General features: G+C 37.2%; 2 protein-coding genes across 4 annotated transcripts; one reads left to right on the top strand and one right to left on the bottom strand.

Annotated features, from left to right (window-relative positions):
* Positions 1-634: 634 nt before the first annotated feature.
* On the top strand, positions 635-12849 carry LOC134674605 (uncharacterized). The gene is made up of 2 exons (XM_063532716.1): positions 635-657; positions 6433-12849. The coding sequence occupies exon 2, from the start codon at positions 6441-6443 to the stop codon at positions 10032-10034; it is 3594 nt and encodes a 1197-aa protein (XP_063388786.1). The 5' UTR covers positions 635-657; positions 6433-6440; the 3' UTR covers positions 10035-12849.
* On the bottom strand, positions 11488-22112 carry LOC134674606 (chromobox protein homolog 1-like). 3 transcript variants are annotated; one of them, XM_063532718.1, is made up of 7 exons: positions 22039-22112; positions 21401-21499; positions 21086-21209; positions 19764-19787; positions 18893-19039; positions 17600-17778; positions 11488-13293 (listed from the first exon to the last, which is right to left on the bottom strand). In XM_063532718.1, exons 2-6 carry the CDS (start codon positions 21491-21493, stop codon positions 17600-17602), a joined length of 567 nt encoding a protein of 188 aa, XP_063388788.1. In that variant the 5' UTR covers positions 21494-21499; positions 22039-22112; the 3' UTR covers positions 11488-13293. The 3 variants fall into 3 exon arrangements, with proteins under 3 accessions (XP_063388788.1, XP_063388789.1, XP_063388787.1); XM_063532719.1 differs by having other exon boundaries at positions 22043-22066; XM_063532717.1 differs by lacking the exons at positions 19764-19787; positions 22039-22112 and having other exon boundaries at positions 21401-21532.
* Between the last annotated feature and the right edge of the window lie 183 nt (positions 22113-22295).

The raw sequence follows: 22295 nt of genomic DNA, 5'->3' as shown, positions 1-22295 counted from the left end.
TACATTTCCCAGCATTTTTGGTGCACGAAGTGTTATTGACGGAATGGTATAAATAATTTCAACCCTTTAGTTCGTCTTTTTTAGCATTAGAAAGAACTCCACAGAAGCAAGCGTGCAGTTTTTATCAGGCTTTTTAATTGTTAATAATTATTTAATTATCTAATGTAGCATGGTCAATACATATAATTTACTTCAAATTATTACCGCTAAAAGTGCCGGATTTGGAAGCACAAGCTTACTTCTGCGAAGTTCTTTCTAATGCTAAAAACACGGTCTATAATTAATTAGCGTTTATTACGTTGATATTAACCTTAATTTACCATTTCAGTTGAAATTATCTATACCAATTCCGTTAACACCACTCTGCTGCACCAAAAATGCTGGAAAATGTACGATCCCAGTGATTAGTCATACTTAGAAACAGACAAAATCGCCGCACCAATAACAGCCGTGAAGACGAGGTCTTACTTCATAAAACGCATTTGTGTGAACCTAGCACAAGTTTGTACCACAGATAGCGAAAATATTGACAAAAACATACATGTTGACGGTGACGCGCAGTAACAAACACCCGGTGAATTGCACAACGTTAGGTGCAAATATAAGAGTATTATTGAATTCAGAGGATTAAGTGATTATCTATAGAATACAGAAAAGGTAAGATCAAAATTAAATTATAGTACCTAATTAAACAAATTGATTGTTTTTCTTAGTAATAGTTTAAAGATATTTTCCACGGTAAACCTTGTAAGTCTTTCTGTTTGATTCATATTTGTGTTATGTTAATGTTAGTGTTGAAAAGTGGGCGTTATGTACACTCAAACAACAAGGACGTAGCGTAAAAAATGTAGATACATATCGCGTGTGCAATTCTTGGGTCGGACGATATCTATTTTTAGGATTGCGAAATGACTCACTTGTTTTTTCTGGCTGGAATTGGTAGGTCGAAATGCTAATTTATGATAGCTACACTGCAGCTGTTGAATGCGCGTTTATAATTATTTTTAACTTCTTTACTTACACAACATTTTTACCGTTAGGTTTCTGAATTACAGGTACTTGTACCTAGGTGTCTTATTATCGCCATACTTAGTGTCACGACTGTCACGCCCAATCTAATCTTCTTACTTTAAGCAGTAATTTTAATTACCTTTAAGTACAAAAATAAGAATAAGACAAGTGAGAAAAGGGCAAACATTTTAGGCATAATTTAACATTTTAGGTACAATTCGAATTTTAAACGTCGATATTTATTATTCCCTACTTATAACAACTTTGAACCTCTTCGTGAGTATCAGGATGGCGGATGAACCTCAGCGATTCGACGTAATATTAATAAACATATATTGTAACTTCTGTGGACCTTTAACAAAAACGCGTGTACCTCTCCGTAAAATGACAACGAGTCGCTCGAGTAGGTATGCAAGAATAGTAGTAGGGCTTACGGCGATATTTACATCGAAAGCTGCATTTTTGGCAGAAAGCAAGCCCCTTTGCCCAGTGATACTAGGGACCAACCTGAATGATTTCATCCGAGGAAACACAAATTTCATTCACTAGAATTCAAGATGGCGGACCTTTTCCAAAATGGCGGCTGCAATATTTAAAAAGATTATAGACACATAACGGCTGCACCGATTTTGGTGATTGATATATCGATCAATTCGTATTGACACCTGTAATCGAATAAAAAATATGGCATTTAATAAATTAAAGATAGCGGCCGAATATTAAGAAAATTGTGTTTTTTTTCTTTAATTTTTTTCCTTCTAATAAAAATAACAACTAAATATTCTATAATATGATCACATTTTCTTTAATTTAAATGAAACCTGATAATATTATCTGTAAAATAAAAAAATAATCTTAACAATCCGTTGAGTAATTTTTGAACTATGCGCATTTCAAAAAGCGCGTAACTGCCGTACGAAACAGCCCGCTCGCGCGGCTCGCGTCAAAACTGAGAACTTTGATGATTTAAAGGCAAAAAAAGAACTGAAAACATATTTCCTTTATTTATTAAGCTATAAATTAATAAATAAATTGTATTTCCGCTTATTATTTGTGACCATCACGGGAAAAGGTATGGCGGCTGGCGCCTACGTCTCTTAGCACCGGAATAGTATTGGAGCGGCGTTAATAATAGCTTAAGCAGTGTTGGCCGAACGTTAATGCAATTGACCATTAAAAATTAACCATTGAAAAGGTTAATTGCCATTAGCCATTAACCATTGAAGGAAAATTAATTAGCAATTGCATTGAACATCAATTTGCATTAATGTTAATTTATTACGAACCACTAACAATTAAAAAGAATTAATGGTTATTGCTTTACAAACCATTAATGGTTATTGCTTTACAAACCATTAAAAACTAAAACAATTTTTAATGAAAATTAAACATGTGATTGATAATTAACAATTAACAAGAATAAATATCGTAATTTTATAAAGACGTCCAAGGGATCAAAGGTCTAGTGCAGCGGTCGGCAACCTGCGGCCTGCGGGCCGCATGCGGCTCGTGAACCTATCCCTTGCGGCCCGAGTGCCGCCTTGGCTATTTTGTATGTAATAGTGACAAACGACAATGTCTCATAAAGTCATAAATATTAACAAAGTACGGCCCGCGTCACCATTTATTTTATTTATTTTATTTATTTTATTTATTTTATTTATTTTATTTATTTTATTTATTTTATTTATTTTATTTATTTTATTTATTTTATTTATTTTATTTATTTTATTTATTTTATTTATTTTATTTATTTTATTTATTTTATTTATTTTATTTATTTTATTTATTTTATTTATTTTATTTATTTTATTTATTTTATTTATTTTATTTATTTTATTTATTTTATTTATTTTATTTATTTTATTTATTTTATTTATTTTATTTATTTTATTTATTTTATTTATTTTATTTATTTTATTTATTTTATTTATTTTATTTATTTTATTTATTTTATTTATTTTATTTATTTTATTTATTTTATTTATTTTATTTATTTTATGAGCACCCATTATAACTAACAATAATGGGTGTATTCCCATTTGTCCCCACGGGGAACATATAGGAAGGAAGGAACAGATGGAATAAGCGCTTCATATAAATGAATAAATTCCATTTGTCCCCGTTTCCCATTTGTCTCCAACTCACATATGACAGGGACAAATAAAAATACACCAATAATGAGTGTATTCCCATTTAATAGTTTCAAGCAAAATTAACATTAATTATTAGTTTATGAAAAAAATATTTAATTCCATTAAACGTTAATGCAATTGAGAGTAATTCTAATTAATTTTTTGAAACTTTAATGCCATTGAATAGGCAATTAGATTGACAATCAATGTAATTAAACGTCTCAAGATTCAATTCTAACTAACTTTAATTAAATTGATGCGTAATGCAATTGATTAATTGCGGAATTAATGGTTAATGCAATTGATTAATTGTTAATTAGAATTAACCATTACGGCCAACACTGAGCTTAAGCGCCATCCGCCCTAAGGTACCTACACCCGTGGGTTCAAATTTATTCCTCTTTATCATCTTCGTCCGATGTGTTTGAACAGAAAGAAAAGAAATTTCATATGAAATCAGAACAAAATATACCTAATATAATTAAATTAAATATATAGAGATGAACTACGCCAAACTGTCCCGCCCCTCCATTACTATTTCAATGTGTGTAGTATTGAAATAGTAATGGAGGGCGGGACAGTTTGGCGTGATTTACGTATAAGTACCTTCCGTTTTTGCAGTTGCCTTTGCAAGTGCTGCATTGCACTGTGCAGGGTAGACCCACCCTCTGACACGTGCAGCGCATTGTTTCGCAGCCTTTTTTAGAGCCGCAATGGTCCAAGTATGATAATTCACGCCATATCTAAATATGTAAATAAATAAATAAACAAATAAATATCTCCCTGGCATCAGACCATTGCGATTCCCAACTGCCATTAGATGACTTCCAACCCCAAGAGGATGGCGATGACACAGAGGCATCATCAAGAATAAGGGCATATCACCCCATAAGTGGCCTGCTTGATGTGAGACGGAGCGCGTGTTTATGTAATGCTGCCGATGTTGGGGGGGATGCTGGTTACCAATTTATTTTTAGTAGCAAATAGCTCCTTGCGTACCAAGTTGACCGACAAATGTGCTATTTGTGGGTCATATAGGTAGCAGGTGAACTTTTCCAGCATAGCCATGATTTCTTCAGGAAGGCTTTGTAATGGCTGCGATATTTCTTTCAAAGCTGGTGTAACTTCAGGGTGTGACAACCACGTTTTGAAGCAAGACTTCTTTCCTTTAGTATGGAAGTAAGAAACAATGTCACATGTAGGGGCGTGAAAGCCACGAAGAGCGGTTGATCTGTCAGGACCCAAAGTATTTGCTATTTGTGAACATCGATATAACGGCGTTTATTTGCAGCCCCAGTTATTAGCCATAACTCTTGCAGGCCACTCTCAATTAAAGTTATATGATATCAATTACACCAAAACATCTGTATCGGAAGATCTAATCAAAATACGCCTAATTCCCTGTTCTGCCTGATCTTTCGCGTGAAGTACGATGCGGCCATCAGCTTCTTGCATGCAGCATGTGTTCCTATTCATACGATCAGGCAATTGAGAACAGGGAATTAGGCATATTTTGATTAGATCTTCCGATACAGATGTTTTGGTGTTATAGATATCATTCATCAAACTTAAATTGAGAGTGGTCTGTAAGAGTTATGGCTATTAACTGGGACTGCAAATAAAGGCCGTTATGTCGATGTTCATAAAATAGCAAATACTTTGGGTCCTGACAGATCAACCGCTCTTCGTGACTTTCACGCCTCTACAGGTTGTGACACTTCTTACTTTCATACAAAAGGAAAGAAGTCTTGCTTCAAAACGTGGTTGTCACACCCTTAAGTTACACCAGCTTTGAAAGAAATATCGCAGCCATTACAAAGCCTTCCTGAAGAAATCATGGCTATGCTGGAAAAGTTCACCTGCTACCTATATGACCTACAAATAGCACATTCGTTGGTCAACTTGGTACGCAAGGAGCTATTTGCTACTAATAATAAATTGATAACCACCATCCCACCAACATCGGCAGCATTACATAAACACGCGCTCCGTCTCACATATCAAGCAGGCCACTTATGGGGTGATATGCCCATGAAACCTGATTCTTCATGATGCCTCTGTGCCATTGCCATCCTCTTGGGGTTGGAAGTCATCTAATGGCAGTTGGGAACCGCAACGGTCTGGTGCCAGGGAGATATGGCATGAATTATCATACCTGGACCATTGCGGCTCTAAAGAAGGCTGCGAAACAATGCGCTGCACGTGTCAAAGGGTGGGTCTACCCTGCACAGTGCAATGCAGCACTTGCAAAGGCAACTGCAAAAACGAAAGGTACTTATAGGTAAACCACGCCGTAGTTTGGCGTAGTTCATCTCTTTATATTTTATTTAATTATATTAGGTATATTTTGTTCTGATTTCATATGAATTTTCTTTTCTTTCTGTTCAAACACATCGGACGAAGATGATAGAGGAATAAATTAGAACCCACGGGTATAGGTACCTTAGGGCGGATGGCGCTTACGCTATTATTAACGCCGCTCCAATACTATTCCGGTGCTAAGCGACGTAAGCGCCAGCCGCCATACCTTTTCCCGTGAAGGTCACAAATAATTAGCGGAAATACAATTTATTTATTAATTCATAGCTCAATAAATATAGTAAACATGTTTTCAGTTCTTTTTTTGCCTTTAAATCATCAAAGTTCTCAGTTTTGACGCGAGCCGCGCGAGCGGGCCATTTCGGACGGCAGTGACGCGCTTTTTGAAATGCGTATAGTTCAAAAACTACTCAACGGATTGTTAAGATAATTTTTTTATTTTGCAGATAATATTATCAGGTTTCATTTAAATTAAAGAATATGTGATCATATTATAGAATATTTAGTTGTTATTTTAATTAGAAGGAAAAAAATTTAAGAAAAAAAACACAATTTTATTAATATTCGGCCGCCATCTTTAATTTCTTAAATGCCATATTTTTTATTCGATTACAGGTGTCAATACGAATTGATCGATATATAAATCACCAAAATCGGTGCAGCCGTTTTGTGTCTATAATTTTTTTAAATATTGCAGCCGCCATTTTGGAAAATGTCCGCCATCTTGAATTCTAGTGAATGAAATTTGTGTTTCCTCGGATGAAATCATTCAGATTGGTCCCTAGTACCACTGTGCAAAGCGGCTTGCTTTCTGCCAAAAATGCAGTTTCTTTTCGCTAAGCTCTATCACTAAATGGTAGACGCAGATAACGAAATTCCGATTTTCGTTTATCGCGGTATAGGCCCTCTGTAGGTAAGTACTGGCTTCCATCACCAATCAGTAATCATCCTTCGTTGGTTTTTTCAGGTGGTAAAATGGCTCCGGTGAAGTTAGAAGGGCCTACATTAGGACATAAACATCGCAACTACAATAAAATAGTCCAAGAATCTACTGAAAACCGGGCAAGGGACGCCCTAGAAGACATTGATTTTAACGAAGACGATGTAAACAACTTAGTCAAGGTCGATATAGCCAGCGCAAATAGGGATGTAGATTACATTCTGGGGATTCTCAAGGGCAATGACATGTTGTACGCCTCACGCGCACTCACGCGGAGTTCTTGGCTTATTACGGATAACACTTACGCCCATTTTATAAATCCGGAATACTTACATTCACACCTTATCCCGAATATGATGGCGAAAGCGGCTAATAAATTGATGTTGCATATAAGGCTTAACTTACGAGACGAGAATCGTGTCGAAGATTTCTTCAACTACTATGAACCTTTCGATCTGAAAACTGCCCTCAAGTGGCTGCCACATTGCTCTGTCGCATTTATGGAGATCAAAGTTGAAAAATATTCTAATGACATTGAATCAAATCTACTGAAACGCCTTTGCGAAAAATCACATCATATATTAAAAGTATATGTCAGAAGTATAAAGAAGTGGGACTGCACTCGCAAAGGATTTCAGGCGACAATGTTTTTGTTAAACACGCATTTAGATTTTTACCTCGATGCGATAGAAACTGAAGCGAAAAGCAAAAGACGAGAATTGCCTGTATTCAATGAAAAGTTTACTAAACTCTTAATGAAGACATATCCTGAACGAATTCATCAAAACTTCTGTCATTATGCTAACCATATTCATATTCCAACATTTGTTCAATTCTTGGACGAGAACAAAATTAGAGAGTTTTTGCTATCACAAGCAAATATCCAAGAACCTAATAATATTTGGATTGATTTTGGCAAGGTGCAATATTTCCTTAAAAGAATGCCACAAGAAGAACGTATAAATTTCATTAGAGATATATTTATAAACAAATTTAATAAACAGGAAATCGATCTTTTAAATAGTGCGTTCAGTAATGAAGACGTGGATGTGGATGAACCCAAAGATGAGAATGCTGGAATGATACGATTATACACATACGTCAATAGCAGTGGCTGCAGTGACACTAGTGACTTGTTGAACTGGTACAAGTGTTTGCCATTCGACGTAGTTTTAACAGAGTTTAAAGAAAAGATAAAAAACACTACTAACGATTATGATAAGAACTACATGTTCCGCCGGCTAACTCGAGCCGTTGACCACGACTTGAGAAATTTGGAAACCTTATTGCAATATTATAATGATAATCATCTAAAAGATTCCAACGATAACAAAATTGAATTTGTTCAAAACTTACTTCACCGACCCACCAACATTCTCAGTTATGACTCGAAGTGTTGGGGTCTTTTGATGAACATCTTTAATGCCATTAACATTAAGGAGTCGGAAGACGAAGACTCTGATGGTGATCAAATCATGCTAAAAGCTATAATTGTTCATGAAGTGTTAAACAATAAGGACGTGCCTGAAAAAATAAGAGAAAAATTTGAATTTTACACTTTTAAAGAATACCAGACAAAAATGACCGTACAAGAACAAACACTATTATTTGAATTCTTGTACAAATTTGTATTGAAGAAAATTGATAAACAAAATTTTGATGATCATGCTTCTTTCGATAAAAATGTCGAGTTGATTGAACTAATGCTCAAATTATTAAATGACTGGCAAAAAAATCTATCAGACTATCCTTATGTGTTGAAGAAAATTAACGAACTAATCAAAGTTAAACGAGATAACGCCATAAAGGCCAAACTATCATGGATATACGATGTCAACAAGAGGTGGAGAAAATACATGTTTGAAGAATCAATTCTTTTGTGCGAGTCTGACCGAGTATGTGTCAATGCGTTGAAACACGACCCAAGTTTACTCTCTCGATACGAACATGTGGTAGCAAGCATGCGTTGTAACGACGCAGTATCTTTACGGCAACTTCTCACAAAGCTAAGAATATACTGGGCTGATTCTATTGCCTCTGAATGGTCCCAATCATATCGAGAGAGGCTTACTCAACCTCTTGGGCATAAAGCTTTAATGCGAGGTTTGAGTTTCCTACTACCGGAACGGGAACTGTCCGTTATTATCAACGACTATAAACCGGAAGACGCAAAAATAAACTGGGAAAAGAATGAAGACGTCCTGGTGAGTTTGAGGAAGCACATTGCTAAAAATATGCATTTCTCTCGACCTCAGCCGACTCCTGACGATATTCTACTTTACGCTAAAGGAGATTATTTGCAATTCGCTCTTCCGTCTCTAAACGCAATTCTCTACAACTTGTGCGTTGTCCGCTGTAGCGAGTTAATACCCAAGTTATTAGACTCTCCCGTCTCATTACAGAAACATGGTATCCGATGTGCTTTTGCGAAAATGCAAAGCGAAGATCTACAAAGACTTTTCAGTAACCACTGGAAAACCATTAAAAACTTATCGATTCGAGCAGTTACATTTAAACTCACCTACGAAATGCTGTGCAAAGAAAAAAGCCCATCCAAAATTGAAAATATTTGGGGTCTCCTGTCAGTTTTTATTGACGCGCTCACTTTTGGGGAAGACAAAACCATATACGAACTCCTAGGAAATGCCAGAAAAGTACCTCTTAGTGTTAGACCTGCCTTTGTGATGAGAAGCTACAAGTTTACGAAAGCTTTGCTTCCAAATTCGGACTTGGACAAAAATAAATACGAACAAACCCTTAATGCTTTAATATGCGATATGGAAAATCTCATAGACTCGATGGAACCAGAGTTCATAGCTGAGATTCTACAAGAGTACTTTATTGCTGTCTATACAAAAGATAAGACAGATGGGTTTGTTCATAATGATTTGATGCCTTTGTTGGCATCATTCCTTTGTTGCCCTGGAAGTTTAGATATCCAAGCACAGAGATATGAAACAGTACTGTTGCCTTTATTGAAACATTCAGTATCTGTATGGGCAACAAAAGATAAAAATGACATCGTGAAAACTAATCTTAAAAAGCTACTGAACATCTTGCGGCTAAAAATAAGGCCTCTTGTAGAGAAAGATAAGATAGTGCCCGTCGCCATGTTTGGTAATATTCAAAAAGAACTTGAGCAAAAGCTAGATCAAAACGTCGCGTATCTCACGTTAAGAGAATGGAAACTGACCGTTGCATTTGCACAAGTTGTACACGATAACAAAGTGAAGGTTGATCGCAGCAATTACAAAGAAGACGATGACTTTTGGATCGCCATCTGCAAGGAAGTAGCTCCACAATTCGGTAAAATATGTCTCGACTTTCTGAGAGAGGACATACAGGCATTCTTTCCTAGCATCGATGAATACTTTACTAAAGCATTAGGGGTTGTTTTTGACGATCTCATTCCGGATCAAGGAATTCGATTAGAAATTTTGAAACACATGCTAACGCAAGAGCTGACACAGTCTTATTTAGTCTCTATAAGGATATTACCATCATACTATGGAAATTGCAAAGAGGACCCGTTACTGGAATTTCACAAAACAATTCTATCTCACCCCTCCTTGGAGGTAAAAATGCACTTTTACCATAAACATAGAAATTATAGGCATATGAATCTGTGACTAGGTGGGTCCACATAGAGCTAGCCATCCTGTGTTTGTGTTTCGGCATGCTCAAAGGCGCCTTACTAATTTGCTGCGTGCAGTCGACGCCCAAGAATAATTCGATGTGCGTCAGCCAACAAGAAAATGTATTAGATTCATAGAGGTACAATAAAATAGAAATGAAACGGGGGAGGGGCCAAACGACCGAACGAGATGCACTTATGGAACTTTCAGTAGGAGTAGCAGAGAAAGCCGTATTATTGCTCGTCTTTGTCAGTCTCAATTTTTGTTTGTTCCCCACCATAAAATTTAGTATGGTTTATGGTGGGGGTGGTGGGCAACAAATAACCCGACCGAATTACATAGATTGTTATTGGTACGAGTATGTTGTCAGGAATGTTAAAACGTGTTTTTAATATTGTCGCATTGCGTATGTTTTGTCCCTCACGGAGGCACGCGTATACCACTTCTATAGGATGCTACCTTCTATGATTAAATTAAACAATGTCGCAAATTGATATAATTAATGATGATGTAAAACCCATGCGGGGCGCGATAGAAGCTTATACTTAGTGCGGGTTTTTTATTAACCTTTTGAAGGCCAAACTGCGCATCCATTTGCCTTGCCACTGACGCCACAAGGGTAAAATTTAGTCTTGTGAATAAATAATGCCAACCTAAAAGTGGAGTGTTTTTCAGTAGATTTTCATCAAAAAACGATCGACGTCAAATGCCGTCTTTGACGTCATTGTCACAATTTTGCGTTGACGTTAATTGCCATCTGTGGCGTTCTGGCGTTCAAAAGGTTAAATTTGTTTTATATTTACTTTATGCCGGTTGTGTTGCTTGTGTTCTTTCGTTTCCGGATCCATTTTTATTTATTGATTGTAAACGAAATTGTGCCTCTTGATTTACAGCTGAAATAGATGACTACCGCTACGTGTTGTGGTCACTGAATATACAGTCGCCATCAGATATATCTGAGCGGCCAAGGTGTTCACAATATCTGAACACGCATTCTAACGTCTTGACAATAGGGGCGTGTTCAGATATTTGAGAGCACCTTGGCCGTTCCGATATAACTGATGACGACTGTACAAGGCAACTTTTGGCAACCAGAGTTACCGTATATTGTACGGAGTCCTACAGCGCCGTCTACATCAGCTGTAAAATCAAAACAGTTGTCTTATACTTGATACATCTAATACGATCGATGAAACGCTGCGCTGTCGTCTACAAGTAAACTTTTGTTATTTCTTTGTATATTATAAGTAGCTACTTATATATAAACCGCTAATTTATTGTGTGCGCACTGTAGCTAATTGCAGCGAGCGCTCAAACGAGTTCGCTCGTTCTGTGTGGACACGCCAAGTTGCATTGTTTATACCTAATGCTGTTCTCGAAGACACTTGACTATGTTCACTCATTTTAACGGAAATATGTAAAGGATATTGCTTAATAAAAAAAATAATTTGGCAAACACTTTTATTGCCTAGTCACTTAACATAGTGTCGATAGTTAAAGATAAGACATAATGAACTGTATCCTTCTCAATGACTGGCAAAACAAGTCATAGGATAAAAAAATGGTTAACAAATCATAGTTTGAAATTATTAAAGAAATATTTTCAGTTCATTTGCTTATGATTGATTCTTAATCTATATCCACAAACTTTTTGCGTAAATCCACAAATCCAGAAACATCCTTAGGGCCCCCCCACATCTGGCGTCTTACGAGCGTCGGCGTCTACAATTCTATGGCCGACGTCGACGCAACTGCGCAGCGACGTCATTTTCCATAGCGCTGGACCGACGCCGACAGACGCCGACGCTCGAAAGACGCCAGATGTGGGGGGGGGGGCCTTAAGTTTATTTTCTCTTTAAACACGTTATGTCTATCCCAAGCGGTATTAATTTACAATTCGTTCTTGTAGATAATGCAATCTACATACATTGTACCAGAGAGGGCCACTTGCATGGTAACCGGGGGTTAACCGGTTAAAGATGGACATACCATGGTTACCAGTGTATTTTGACACTGATTTAACGGTTCAACCGCTTAACTCCGGGTTAGTGGTGCCAAGTATTGCAAATTTAATAGAGCTACAATACATCTATGTGGTTTGGAAAAGAGTTGTGTACAAACTATTTTTAAGATTGTCTTCGGTTACCGCGATATTTAAAAAGTGAAAGTAACACAGATATAATTCAATATAATCAGTTTTATAAAAAAAATGGTAGCAATACAATTTGAGCGTTTAGCTCATACACATATTATAGTATGCTCAGTTCATTCGCGTCTTTCCTGTAGACATGGCAAAGTTAAGGGAGTCTAAAGCTAATTTTGACGCTGGGCCCTTACAAGTGGAATAGTTTTGTTTGGTACTTACTTGCGACTCAAATTAGAAAAACGGGATATATACGAGTATGTACCAGTCTTGGAGCCCTTCCGATACATTTCGTAATGGAAGAATGGGTATGACCTTCTCAAGCAGAAAGCAATACTTCATCGGTTGTTTATAAGAACCGTTATCAAAAATGATTATATTTCGTCACTTAATTTTTCAGATATAAACCTTATACCTTTAATAGAGCAACTCTTGTATATATTTATTTCATTATATATATATTTCGGGGATCTCGGAAACGGCTGTAACGATTTTGATGACATTTGCTACATGGCGGTTTTCGGGGCCGATAAATCGATCTAGCTAGGTCGTATCTCTGGGAAAACGCGGATTTTTGAGTTTTGATATGTTTTCCGAACAGTGTTAATTTGATTTCATAGGTGTCATTAGAAGTTTACTTTTGTGAAATAAAGATTTAAACGTTTTCATGTGATCCTTTTATTTGAATCCTTGCATCCAAAGAATGAATAGTCATTTTCATCATTTAGTACTAGAATATCAGCCATTAGTATGGTTAACTAGTCCGAATGCTTATTTCATGCACTGGTAGCATACTAATTTAAGCTGTGAAATTAATATATCGATGTACTGCGTGCCCCCGCCATAGGCCATCCCTCCGTCATATATGTATCTTCAAATTTAGTGACTCATATAATATCGATCGAACTTCACTTCAAGAAGCTCGTTTGATTATCACTACCTATTATCAAATATCAATATTAATAACGTCTTATTCCCAACCAACAAAGTATCATTATTTTTCTTGAAAAAACACCAAGTTTAAATGAATCCGAGTAAAACTAAACACAGTTTGTTTTGATACCACAGTAATGGAATATTTTCACCTCCACAACCTTCCAGCAGTTAAATCTGAAACGAAAAAAAAAACTCCTTTAACTCAAGTTAGGCCTAGAAATGTTACAATCTTATAACGGCAATTAAGGTAATTACAAACTTAAAAATAACGAAGGAGATACAAATAATAAATAAACCGTTTTTTTATAATGTGTTTATACTTATTGTTGTTTTTTATGTGTTTTTGTATTTTACTTTTATATTCATGTTATAAATGACCTAGCCTAAGAAGAAAAATAAATAAATGAATAAACCGTGAACATTTTTTAATAAATACATTGTTCATTACTAAATTGCGTCAGGTTAGTATAGTCTACAGGAAATTGATTAGATACGCTTCCGCGGGCTAAAATTATGTGAAATTGTTAAGGAAAACAAATGAGCTGGAGTTGGCCATGAAAATTAAAGTCATCATCATCATTTCAGCCTATATACGTCCCACTGCTGAGCACAGGCCTCCTCTCATGCGCGAGAGGGCTTGGGCTATAGTCCTAGCCCAATGGGGATTGGGGACTTCACATACACATTTGAATCTCTTCACAGATGTATGCAGGTTTCCTCACGGTGTTTTCCTTCACCGAAAAGCTAGTGGTAAATATCAAATGATATTTCGTACATAAGTTCCGAAAAACTCATTGGTACGAGCCGGGATTTGAACCCGCGACCTCCGGATTGAAAGTCGGGCGTCATATCCACTCGGCCACCACTGCTTTTAAAGTTAAAGTAGGTAACTTTAATTAATTGTCTAAGCGGGTTTTCCACCGCGAGCGGAGCGGACTCATTAAGGACTTAGTTTAACTCGCAAGACTAAACTACGTACTTGTGTTTCCACCAACAAATAATCGAGCGGAAATGACAAAATGAGCAAAAAGAGTTGAAATGAGCTCGCTCAGCTCGTGAGAGCGGAGCGGTGTCATTACGGAGTCCGGTCAACTCGCAATGGTAAATTACATAGGCGCGTTTCCACAGGGAAAGAGGTGAACGGAGCGAGCCAACTAGTTAAAATGAGCCCGCTGCGTCAAGGTCCGGCCGACTAGTTTGAAAAGGACTCGTTGCTGTCTCCGCCCCTCCCTACCCCGCCGCCGCCGGCACCGAGCGCGCTTTCATATTGCTGTGATAGCTGAATGACTGATGAGTCGTGTTTTTTGGCAAATCGTTGAATAGCCTATATTCCCCCTTCAGTGTTCTTTCTCGAATGTGCTGGCATAACCAAAATCGTTTGGCGCTTGTTTCTCTGTTTTATATACAACAATATGTATTTTTTCTTCTTGTATAAAAACTCGTAATCGCTATCACTTGATTCCGTATCGCTCGACATCATGTTCAAACACGACTGTGTGGTCGACCAGTTCAAAACTTCAACTGAACTCGCTCTCTGTGGAAATCGACTATTCATTTCCTATTTCTCATTTTCCGTTCAGCCCGCTCCGCTCATTTCTCTTTTGCGGTGGGAATCAAACAACTAAACTCTTTGTTGGTGGAAACGCAAACCTATTTTTTAACAACGAAGTCCGCTCCGCTTAGCCATCTCTCGCTCATTACTCGTTCGCGGTGGAAAACCCGCTTTACATTTAAACCAGTGGCACACAGGCGAAAACTCAATGAAAGTCGGACAAAACCAAAAAACTTCTAAGTAGCCCCAACAGGCAAAAACCAATCTTAGCGGGTAGTCCAATAAACAGTGCACGCTACTCGCATAATCATTTTCATGTTAGAGTCATCTACGCGACACGTTCTCATTCCAAAGTTCGACTTGTTCAAAGGCGAATATTTTACTGCTCTGCGAGTGTTACTTATGTGCTTACTTATTTATCGTTTGCTTTCAGAAAGTTGTGATTTAATGATGGATACCCTTCTAGGAGGTAATAACCTAATTACCAATAGTTACTTTTGATAGCTATGCTTGCTTGTTTATTATAAAAAAAAATAAGTATAATGTCTTGTATTTTTTGCACATTGTTCAACTTCACCAAGAAGAAAAGTACAACTTCCTGATAGATCCGGTTTTGATATTATCAATTTTAGAAACTACAGAACTTGGGTTTTAACATACAACCATTATTTTATGCGACCTTACGCGACGTTTTAACAAAATTTTCATTTTAATCGATGACTAGTGTAATCAAGCATGAGCGCTTAGTCACATTTTTTTTAGGCAAATGGCTATGGAAAAGACTTTTAGTGTCTTCTGATCCTTATATAACAGGACTAAGAAAATTGGGTAGTAAAAAGTCGCTTCCCATATGCCAAAATTTAAATCTTTTAGAAGAACCAGATATTATGATCAAAATTTAATAAAATGTCATAATATAATTGTAATTTTGTTTTTATTAGTTGGCAAACCTGCATTAATACGATTTCTATAATAATCCTGAATGTTTAGATTTTGTCCGACTTTTATTGATTTTTCGCCTGTGTGAGTGGTGGGCAAACTTTCTTCATGGGGGGCCAGAAAGTTCAGGCAATTTAAGTGGAGGGCCAGAATCGTAGCCAAAATTTATTTTGATTTGTGATAATCGTGGGCCAATCCCATATAGCCCATATACTAATTATATCATAGGACCGGCACACAGGCGAAAAATCAATAAAAGTCGGACAAAACCTAAACATTCAGGATTATTATAGAAATCGTATTAATGCAGGTTTGCCAACTAATAAAAACAAAATTACAATTATATTATGACATTTTATTAAATTTTGATCATAATATCTGGTTCTTCTAAAAGATTTAAATTTTGGCATATGGGAAGCGACTTTTTACTACCCAATTTTCTTAGTCCTGTTATATAAGGATCAGAAGACACTAAAAGTCTTTTCCATAGCCATTTGCCTAAAAAAAATGTGACTAAGCGCTCATGCTTGATTACACTAGTCATCGATTAAAATGAAAATTTTGTTAAAACGTCGCGTAAGGTCGCATAAAATAATGGTTGTATGTTAAAACCCAAGTTCTGTAGTTTCTAAAATTGATAATATCAAAACCGGATCTATCAGGAAGTTGTACTTTTCTTCTTGGTGAAGTTGAACAATGTGCAAAAAATACAAGACATTATACTTATTTTTTTTTATAATAAACAAGCAAGCATAGCTATCAAAAGTAACTATTGGTAATTAGGTTATTACCTCCTAGAAGGGTATCCATCATTAAATCACAACTTTCTGAAAGCAAACGATAAATAAGTAAGCACATAAGTAACACTCGCAGAGCAGTAAAATATTCGCCTTTGAACAAGTCGAACTTTGGAATGAGAACGTGTCGCGTAGATGACTCTAACATGAAAATGATTATGCGAGTAGCGTGCACTGTTTATTGGACTACCCGCTAAGATTGGTTTTTGCCTGTTGGGGCTACTTAGAAGTTTTTTGGTTTTGTCCGACTTTCATTGAGTTTTCGCCTGTGTGCGGCGGCGGGCCGGATAAAATCCATTCGCGGGCCGAAGATGACCCACGGGCCGTACTTTGCCCACCACTGATTTAAACCGTAAAGAGCGTTATAGGTAACAAAAACTTGTGAGCGTGGTTTCTTATATGTATGCGTGAAATGTTCAGTCATACTTCCCTACACGCAATAGGGGTTTTACTCAAGCTTTTTAGCTATGGGTCTCACTCTCTCATTAAGCAAAATGTGAGACGCATTACACATTGGACCAATATATTGGACAGATGGAATACCACCCTTTAACATTAAGGGGAGCGTCCAATCATTACGTGAGGGGAATAAGGTGAGAGGCGAGGAGGGTCAAGGCGTCTCACTAAATCTCTGGGGAAGAGAGGCGTTTTCCTCAATCGAATATCACTCACGTTAGTAATGGACGCCTCATAAACACCCCCCCGCCGTGACAAAGCTTCGAGTTTTCAACCTCATTACAACAATGTAATCATATAATAAATTTGCCAGATTATACATTTAAGAAAATATTCAAACATAAATTAATAGAAAAATCGTACTATAAAGTGTCAGATTATTTGGATGAAAAAGGTGTATGGGATAATTGTATTAGTTGAGTAATTAAGTATGTAATAGTTTTAAGGAAAAAATGAGCAATAATTGACGGACATAAGTCTATCTTGTATACCAACATGACAAAAATAAAAATTGAAATTGAATGTAGCGAAAAGCGAATTACCTAGTCATCGTTGTTGGCATCATCAGGCGCCGGCGTGTGCCAGGTGAGCCTCTCCTCGTAGACCTGGATGACGACTTGCGGGCACCTCACGTTGGCTTGCTTGGCCGGGACCAGGTCCGCTTCGTCTGTGCCTTGCCACTTCATGAGGAACATCAGCTCGCCGCTGCTGTCTGTTGCTCCTGTAAGCGAATTACCTAGTCATCGTTGTTGGCATCATCAGGCGCCGGCGTGTGCCAGGTGAGCCTCTCCTCGTAGAACTGAATGACGACCTGCGGGCACCTCACGTTGGCTTGCTTGGCCGGGACCAGGTCCGCTTCGTCTGTGCCTTGCCACTTCATGAGGAACATCAGCTCGCCGCTGCTGTCTGTTGCTCCTGTAAGTGAAACAAGGAATATTTGACAATAGGGTATTTTCCTGCATTTAAAATAAATTATTTCACACCGTGCATGAAATAAAGCACCAGATAATTATTATAAAAACATACATAGCAGTAATATTTAAACACATGTTCTATTTAATAAATCGGATAGAAATATAAAAAGTGATGAAAGTGAGGTGACCGTGACGTCACGATGTAATGTTTCATATAAATTCCATATTAGCAAATCGTTTTGACAGTTCTACAAAAGTACTGTAGTAACTGATTTGACTAATAGGAAAATGCCCTATTGTTTCATTCAGTTGTGTGGAGTGAATTGTAAGTACAATAAAAGACGAGCAAGTGTGGAGCTGATGTGAATTTTTCTGCTCATGACCTACAAACCTGACTCCGTCAAATAACTATTGCCCTTTAGCCCGACGTTAGTTGGACCTCTTTTCGTGCCAAAAGCTACATCAAGTATGGAGCTTATAGGGAATTTGTCATGCTATTTCAGTCATCCTCAGTACTTTTTGTACCGAGACTGACTGAAATAACAAGACACACGGAAACGTACGAAAGTGCGTTTTCGTGAAAAAACGATGGAAAATAATTATGCATTACATCTGTACGCATTCTTACTGCTAAGTTTATCAGTGGCGGATTTGCAGTCTTGGCTATCCTAATAGGCCCCAGACCATTTAGTAACTAATTGCCGCCCATTTCTCAGCACCCATCATATAAACTGCCGCCCTTAATGTCTTGCCGCCCTAGGCCCGGGCCTTAGGGAAAATCCGCCACTGTAAGTTTGTGCTAAGTTATGTAGCATGGTCAGTCTATTGTGCACACAGCTAGCTCCCAATAAGGGCAACATTTAATTGTACACATATGCCAGTATCACAAAATTAATACAACAAAGTTCTATATTTCGCATAAAAATGTAAGGTTTCATAGTACAGTCGCCATCAGATATATCGGAGCAGCCAAGGTGTTCACAAATATATGAACACGCCTCTATTGTCAAGGCATTAGAGTGCGCGTTCAGATATTGTGAACACCTTGGCCGCTCCGACATATCTGATGGCGACTGTACTATAGTTACAAAAAACATATGCAAATGGGATCTTACCAATAATCTTCTCTGGCTCGAGGCCACGGTCAAAGCCAGATGCTTTCTTGTCATCACTCTTGGACTTTTTAGCACCTTTGAGATCTGGCGTCGCGGCGGTGGACTTGCGTTTCTTCACATCTTTATCCACCTTTGCAGTTTTGCCCTCTAGAAAAAGAAGTATCCGGTTTTTGAGAGGAAATCTAGCAACTACTTTTAAATAAGTTTTGAAAACAGCAAATAATATTTATCACAACTTTTTAAAAGTTCCATATCCACATGGATGGAATGCTCAATTAAACCATTTCAGATATTTACTCCTTAATTATTTAGTTAGCAACTACAACTTACATTGTATTATAAAAGAAGCTTGACACATGCAAGATCACATAAAATATTAGTCACAAATGATGATGGTATTATAGTATGAATTATCTCAGGTGATTTTTTCGGGCTCGGACCCTAATCTGTTAAACAAACGGTATTGTTTCCTTTATGGAGTGGTTATAATGCTTACTGCTAATAGCCCCGGCGTAAGTAACGGGAACAAGCCCGTTTAAAAAGCAAATTTACCGTTCTAATTATATGGTTCAGATTCATGAAACAGCCCATTCGGAGATATCACGTTTTTGTTATATCCAAAAACAAGACCACCCTGATTGTTCTCTGAACAAGCTATCATATGAATTTGAACCTTAATACTATCACGATAGTTGCTTTTTAAACGACATGGTTGCTTTGGCACGTGCTGTAGACCGCTCTTAAAAGAAACAAAGGCTTTTGTTTAACGGATTAGCACCCGAACTCGAAAAAATCACCTGAGATAATTCATACTATACTTAAGTGAATATGTATAAAATCTACAAGCGTTTAGTGTGATAGTCATTCATACCAGGTTGTCCTATTCCAGGGCCGGCTGTGAAGTGTGTAAATGGAGGTGAGTTGTAAATAATGGCCCTTTATAACAAAATCCAATTAAAACAAAAGTTTATATAATAGATTTATAATCTTGGAATGGATCCAAGTCATCAACATTAAAAATAAAGGTCAAGCATGAGCCATACTTGTGGATCGGATACCGGTATTTTTTGTATGGGAACGAAAACGGTATTTTTTCGTTCTTTGTTAATATTTCATTTCTAATTGGGCAATCTAATAATACGAAGTCATTACTTAAAACACAACTGAGTCCTACATATGGAGTATAAAATAATTCGAAATATGGGGCATTATCTATGAAAAGGGACCTTATTGTCGATGGCGCATAGGCCGCACAGCGTCGCGCGGCATTGTATTAATATCGGAGCATCGTTAATAATTGCGTAAGCGCCATCGATTAAGGTCCCTTTAAATAGATAACGTCACATATATGGTTATTTTTAAGTTTTTGCGAAAAACCGGTTCCAATCCCTAGCCATACCAAAATTGTTGCCAAAATAAGAGGTGAAGATAGCTAAAGCAGTTTCCCTGTATCTTCTATAGGTTTAGATTTCCCTCAGAGTCCCACTTAAAAGACCATGCTGTAATAATTATATCCACTGAACAGAGAAAATGGCTGAGCCATGATCATGTTAGTACAAACAGCAACACTCCTAGCTGTACATCAGTGGACCTTATTTCAAAAGGCATAAGGTCCACGGATGTACAGTTAGGGCGCGTGTACACGGTGCCGTCTCCGCGCCGACACCGCATGGACTCGTGTACCCAGTACCGCCTCCGCGTCGACACCGCACCGCCGCCGCACCTCCGCGCTATGAAGCAGCACCGTGTACAGGCGCCCCCGCGTTAAGTGTGGGCGATAGAATAAGTGCTAGTTCTAAAATTCCTAGGTGCTTACAACTCACCATTCACCAGGTCACCAATTATATTTAACACAAATGCAATCATGCATGTTTGTTAAGTAAATACCTATTAAATAGGTAAAATTTTTGTGCATCACATGGTACAACTAACAAAAAACATACTTAATTAATAATATAATTTATATAATTAAGAATATATTTAAAACTTCCGCATTTTGAACACATATTAACTCACATTTATAGGTGGGTCGGATAAAGACGGGTAATTGAATAAATTTCCCGTCCCCCGACTCGACCCATATAAAATAAAAAAGCCCTTTATTCATTGTAAAGCGTCATAAAAAGATAGAAAGTAAGACCCAACCCATATAAATGTGAGTTAATATAACTAAGCATATTCTATCTTCCTTACCAGCTTCTTTTTTTTTCCTAGCCTCTTCAAAGGCTGAGATAAGATCTGGACAGTCGAGATTCTCCTCTGGCTCCCATGTGTTGTCCGCATCACTGTATCCCTTCCATTTTAGGAAGTACTCCACCTGTAAATATGAAGTTTTAGATTATGGCAAGTTAAGCAGGCACCTCAGACAAACTCCATTAAGCGGAGAGGGCCATGGGAGATCGAGGCTGATGGAGACAAACACAGGAGCTGCAAAACCATGTGGTCACAATCTTCAGTAATGAGGGACCGACAAAGAAGAGAAGAAGACTGTAGTTTGTGTCTACTCACTTTTCCATTCCGAACTCTTCTGTCAAGAACTTTCTCCACAGAGAATTCTTCTTCAGGCTCAGCCTCGCTACCTTCCTTCTTCTTCTCAGACATATTTATCTGAAACCAAACCCTTGTTATTAGTAAAACGCTGACCATGTATCTTCATGTTAAAGAATGGCACATGTGAAATCATCAGCAGTTAGAACAAAAAACTGTTTTACATGTTACTGTATTCAATTACTTTAGAAACATGTTTTTTTAGTTTTTATAGGAATATATTGACTAGGGGAAAAGTAACAACTAACAGCTTCTGTGATTAAAATGCTTAAATACCAAATACATGGACCAAAGTATAACCTTGGAGGATATGGAACACACAAACAAAATATCAATACACAGATCTTGTTATAAATTGTTAATCCTATTTAACAGCATACAATATCATTGTTTGACCATTATAATGTGGCTAACAATTAAAACAATTATTACATCTTCTGAACAAGGAAACAACAAACAACCAAGCTTTTATCCCGCCATTTTGAATGAAGGAACCCAAGCTAAGATTTCGCCTTAACTATGAAACTAACATACACGTAGATAATTATTGTATGAAGAGAACACGAAGATAAGATTTATCAACAAATAGTGATATATACTTGCTTGAATCAAAGTTTCGAAATATAGAAATCCAAAAGCCCGGCGTCGTGCACTCGGTGCGGCTACTCGGAAACAGATAAAGTATAAAATTTCCAAAAAAAATATATCAACTGTCAACCAAAATTGCCATTACTTAAAAAAAAGTTTTTTTATGTTGCCAAGTTTATGCCAAGTTGTTGCCAAGTATGGTTTTTGGTATTGTCTATGTCATTTTTCACACTAGCAACATTAATTAGCAAATGTTTATTACGATCAT

Source organism: Cydia fagiglandana, chromosome 20 (genome assembly GCF_963556715.1).
Source record: "Cydia fagiglandana chromosome 20, ilCydFagi1.1, whole genome shotgun sequence".
Classification (NCBI taxonomy): domain Eukaryota; kingdom Metazoa; phylum Arthropoda; class Insecta; order Lepidoptera; family Tortricidae; genus Cydia; species Cydia fagiglandana.
The sequence above is the reverse complement of the archived record's forward strand: the minus strand, read 5'-3'. Positions and strand labels throughout refer to the sequence as shown.

Bases quoted from the DNA above. Each gene is read 5' to 3' on its own strand.
- LOC134674606 (XM_063532718.1), bottom strand. From the start codon at position 21,493: ATGTCTGAGAAGAAGAAGGAAGGTAGCGAGGCTGAGCCTGAAGAAGAA. The intron at 21,210-21,400 runs GTGAGTAGACAC...TCATATTTACAG, and splicing joins GAAGAGTTCGGAATGGAAAA to GTGGAGTACTTCCTAAAATG. The intron at 17,779-18,892 runs GTAAGATCCCAT...TTTCACTTACAG, and splicing joins CGAGCCAGAGAAGATTATTG to GAGCAACAGACAGCAGCGGC.
- LOC134674605 (XM_063532716.1), top strand. From the start codon at position 6,441: ATGGCTCCGGTGAAGTTAGAAGGGCCTACATTAGGACATAAACATCGC.